This window comes from Bradysia coprophila, assembly GCF_014529535.1.
Source record: "Bradysia coprophila strain Holo2 chromosome IV unlocalized genomic scaffold, BU_Bcop_v1 contig_81, whole genome shotgun sequence".
NCBI lineage: Eukaryota > Metazoa > Arthropoda > Insecta > Diptera > Sciaridae > Bradysia > Bradysia coprophila.
In genome coordinates, this window is record NW_023503375.1 from 3,320,855 (window position 1) to 3,325,893 (window position 5,039).

At 36.1% G+C, this 5,039-nt stretch overlaps 1 protein-coding gene across 1 annotated transcript; it reads right to left on the reverse strand.

The window, feature by feature from the left end:
• Positions 1-1,366: 1,366 nt before the first annotated feature.
• Positions 1,367-4,700, reverse strand: LOC119072465 (E3 ubiquitin-protein ligase RNF25). Its single transcript, XM_037177689.1, has 5 exons — positions 4,462-4,700; positions 4,278-4,346; positions 3,729-4,188; positions 3,436-3,663; positions 1,367-3,367 (listed from the first exon to the last, which is right to left on the reverse strand). The coding sequence occupies exons 1-5, from the start codon at positions 4,467-4,469 to the stop codon at positions 3,050-3,052; spliced, it is 1,083 nt and encodes a 360-aa protein (XP_037033584.1). The 5' UTR covers positions 4,470-4,700; the 3' UTR covers positions 1,367-3,049.
• Positions 4,701-5,039: the final 339 nt, after the last annotated feature.

Sequence of the window (5,039 nt, forward strand, 5' to 3'; positions counted from 1 at the left end):
AGTACGTCGTTCAATCAAAATCAACCATTTTTAAGACTTTTAAAGTATTTGGTAAAATTAACTTTTTTCCTATTTAATCCAATTTTTATTCCATTTAATCCATTTAATCCATTTAATCCATTTAATCTAGAAGTGAGTCACCCCTCAGCCTTATATTTTGGGAAAAAAATTTATTCAATTGATGTCAGTGTTCATTTGATTCATTTTCATACAGCTTTAGGCCTGAGGGGTGAACCACTCTTTATTTGTCGTAGAATTATTTGGATTATATGACGATTATTTGGATTATTTGGTGATTATTTGTACCCAAATAATCACCAAATAATTTCAAAATAATATTTCAAAATTTACATAACAAGTGATAAAAAGTCTAAAAGTCCTGTTTTCGTGTAAGCTCCAAATATCTTCTTTCGTTACCCTAGTGGTGTAATTGTGTAATATGTTAGACGTTGTCCCTTCTTTGACATTTCAAAAATGAACCGTTCCTGCCTTGTTTATTTTACTCTGCCGTGATCTTACGGAACTTACGCAGCCTCAAATCGCCTGAATGAAGTGCCGTATGTGACAGGTTAATATTTATTTTTTGGTTCATTTTTTATTCATTCGTTCACAAAAAATTCTAATTTTGAGGCGCACTATAACGGCATCAATTTCGCTTGGGTTTCGCTTGATATGCTTTATAAATGATGCCACAGTAAATGATTATGGAATGATTGTAGTGTGAGATTTCTTTGGACAGAGTGAAGGTTCCATATCCCGCACGCATACCCCGTATATGGAATACATTGTTAAAATTATATTGTTTTCCAGATTTTTCGACAGTTACAGTCCACAACGGTGCAAGACAAGAAATGACTGCAAGTCAGAGTCCGTTTTTAGGAATAGAGTTTTTAAAAAATCCATAAAAATCTGTATTTACAAATTGCGGCCAGGTTAAAGCATGTAAACATTGCGATAGTAAACCGCTTTAACCTGGCCTGAAGGATTTTTTAAAGAACTTCAAGTAATTTTTAAGAATTAATTTCCAAAAAATTGGCCCTGGCAAGTCATTTTACAGACGTAGATTAATTTTCTCTTATTATTTTCACTTGCGACGATCACGATCAAAAAATCCCACACCAGCTGTGAATACTGTGAATTAGGGCAATTCGCGGAGGGCCATTTATATTTTTGTATAAAAATGTTTCATTTTTCGGCATTTTACACAACACACATTTGTATGGGGCTTTTCGAGCTGGCACTGAATTCACGGATGTTTGCAAAAAAAATTTAATGCGGTCTTATGGTGGTTTCATCCTTCCTAAATTGACGAATTAGCCTCTACCCCATTTTAACTTCAATTACACACAAAAAAAAATAATTTTTTAAGAGGATTTATTGAGTATTTTACGGTTTTACGAAACACCTGTGACTTCTTACATAAATACAAAAAACTAAACAAAATCAAACTTCATCAATCAGCCCATTATTTCAAAATTTACTCTTAAATCGTATAAATAATCAATCACACATTGCTCGATCAAAACAGAATTTTGGGATATTTGACTTAAAATTAATATCAAATTAGAATATCAAAATTCGGTATTGTTGGTTTGTACTGAAAACTTATCGACTAACATTTGTAAACAAATTGAAAAAAAAACCCTAAAAATTAACAACAAAAACTTACAACAAATTCGAATGAATATTATACGTTTGTGCGAATCTAAAAAAGTGGAAAACGAAAGACGTTCATTTTAACGAAAAATAATCCGCTCGTTTTGGCTAATCATTTAGCTATGAAACGTACAAGGACTTTCTACTTCAAATTTTTTATTTTTTGTTAGAATTAACTAATATGGAAGATGTCTTTGGTCAAATTCCAATAGTCCAATAGACCAACACCACTACTACGATTAGCTTGTCACTCAAAAAAAGAAGAAAAACGTGTAAGACCTTAGGCCACTTGAGATGGTAAATAAACATCTGTGGAGCCAGTAAATGTAATTTTAATGGTTCATCGGGCAAGCCGAACACAACGAAAGCAACGACAAAAATAAGTCGTTTTTCTATCAAAATGTACGTTCAAACCTCGGTTCAAACTATTGAAGTAACAGATTTTGTATCAAACATTCGACTTGAGTTTTATCAGAAGAAGTAACAGATTCAAAGATTATATCGTGATATGGTTGTTGCATGTAAAAGGTTACTTGTTTTCGGTAAGTGAACCGTTAATGTTGTAAACAAATGAAAAGGGGAAAGTAAAAACAAAAATTTTTGTTTAAATTTGTTGAATTCGTTGGCACTATGGACCATGCAAAATCGACTGAGATATAAACGCTAGGCTCTTATATCTCGGAAATTAAAAAAAAAACAATCGGTCTTGGGCAGTGTTTATCGTTAGGAAAATAAAAATTGTGAGGCTGTAACAACACCTCATAGCATTTTGCAGTTGCCCCACATTTCAATAAATTGAAGAATTTAAGGAAATTTAAGAAATTTGTGCTACTTTTATGAAATTTAGGAAGAGTGGCAGGTCTACTGTGGTTTCGTCAACATTAATGCTAATGAAATAGCAATCCATGGTTTTACTACAGTTCGGAGTGTTGCCAAATCGACAAATTATTTTCGTTAAAACCAAAAAAAAAAATCTTTCAATTTCCTTGCGCTCTACAGCACTGTTCATAATAGGAAAATCCACTACGATTTTGGTCATTTCAGAGCTTAAAACGATTACTTTATTTGACTAGAGCAAGAAAATTAGGAATGTATATCATGTGATGGCTTTCCGTAGACGAACAAAATTGACCAACAAATCAGCAAAATTCGTTACAAATTTACGACTACAAAATAGACAATGGAAGAGAATTGAACGATTCTGCCGGAAATTGTGCAACATCATTGCCTGCACATTTGATGACCCGAACGGAATCACAACGAATTGATGATACACCAAAAGTAAACAAGTAATCACAGTACTAAACGGTGGCGGTACATACCACAAAATTTTTTGAATAAAAAATCATAATATTCGAATGCCATAAGAATCTGCTGTGATGCGGAACCATTGTCATCTTTGATTCGATCCACACGGCTGCTGATTTGATGATGTTGTGTTCGCCTGGTCAGCACCATTTTGATGGTGGAACTCGTGCCGTCGCCTTTGATGGTGATGACGATGATCGTCACGCCTGCCGCCTTGACGCCGTCCGGTGTGACCATAATGAGAGCTCTTGTTGTTCTGACTGTCATCGGATCTGTTAGCCGGAATATCGGGTTTCCGTTGAGGATTTTTATTCGAACGCGCTGCGTTTCCATTAATTGGCCGATTCGTATTGGTAGTCACCACATCAGCTGCATTGACAAATGATTCGCGACTTTTACTCGCCTGAAATGAGACGAATTTTATTCATGAATTACATGGACTGCAATCGTTCTGTCATTTATTGAAACTACCTCATCTTCACTGTCAATCGAAATCACATTATTATCCTCTGCATTCAGGTCAATGATGCCACCGCGACTCTTTTGGCGCATGAACAAATTGGACATCTTTTCCTGAAGACCTCTCAATTCGGTGGTAACTTCAAAAAGAGGAGCTTGAAGTAACTCATTTGGCGGCCGGCATTGAGACAACGGTTGAACGTCATTGTCGATCACTTCTCGGCAAACGGGACAGCATGGCTGGAAGAATGGATTTTATCGGAACGTGTACGTTTTTACGTCGACGACAAAGAAAATTCCCTCACCTGGAATGGCTTCGAAGATTTCTGTTGCCAGACTGGCAGCTTTTCCAATTCTTCTTCATAGTTCTTGTGCGACGCAATCAAATGCCTGGCCAGACAGTAGCTGTGCAGATAGTGATAACAAATTGTTTTGGTAAATTCGTCACCGTCTTGAAAGCCATACAGGCAGATGACACACTGTCCCGACGGAAGATTGCTATCAGTCAAATGTTCTCGTATAACTTCGATTAAATCGAAAACCACCGGTTGACCGACAGCTTCATGCAGTTTTTCTTCGATCGCCTTTCGTATCTTATTGATGGACATATCGTCCAATCCTCGCGAATTTCGTAGATTCCATTTCGGTTTGACATCGGGATATTGTTCACAAGGAATAACTTGCAGAGTTATGCACACGTACTGTCTGTCGACGTCTTCGCCAACAGTCGGCAGGACAGTGGTTTCAATCAGTTCGACACCACCCCTATTCGTGGCAAGCAAAACAACAACAAATTTGTTTTGAATAATCGATGAACATTTTGAAATGGATGAACGTTAGGCGAATCAACTCACTCAGAATTCCGAACAATTTTCACGTCATCCATCAAAATCGCTTCCAACGATTCCACTTCATCCATGAGTCTGGTTGCATTATTTTTTTTATTTGCAAACGAAAGAAGAATATCGAAAGAAAATGTAAACGAATGAGGTTAGGAGATAAACATCACAAATTTTATCAATCGAATCAACAACTTACACTTCCATTGCTTCGAATTTGGTAATTGTGGTGCACTTTTGATAAAATAGATTCAGATATTTGCTGTAAACACGATTTCCGGTCAAAACACTGATTTCTTGTTATGATTATTATGATTATTATTCAGGAAAATAAATTTTTCACTCTCGTAAGTGTCAAAAGACATAAAAAAAGTTGCCGACCCAAAAATGGACATGCGTTGTTGATTCGTTGCCTTTCGTTCGTAGACCGGGGTATGATAATTTTGATGTTACAATGGTAAATTTGGCAGAGGATGACAAGGTTCCAAAAGAACCTTGGAGGATGAGACATATAGGTTAGTTATCCAACAAGTTATTGTATTATACGTGGAACTGCTACTCCGAGGCGTCGCTGGGATTTTTATGTATGCAGTAAATGGTGCTAATTCGTTTTCATCAATTTTCGTATTTTTCAAGCTGCCGTCCTCAAACACCTTAATGCTTGATTTCCACTAACCGAAATAGTACTCCGTGTTAGAGACAAGTTTGATTTTTTTTTCAATTTTTGCTTTGTTTACTTGACAGTTTGCTCTCTCACGGCTCTCGCGAGAAGTACTT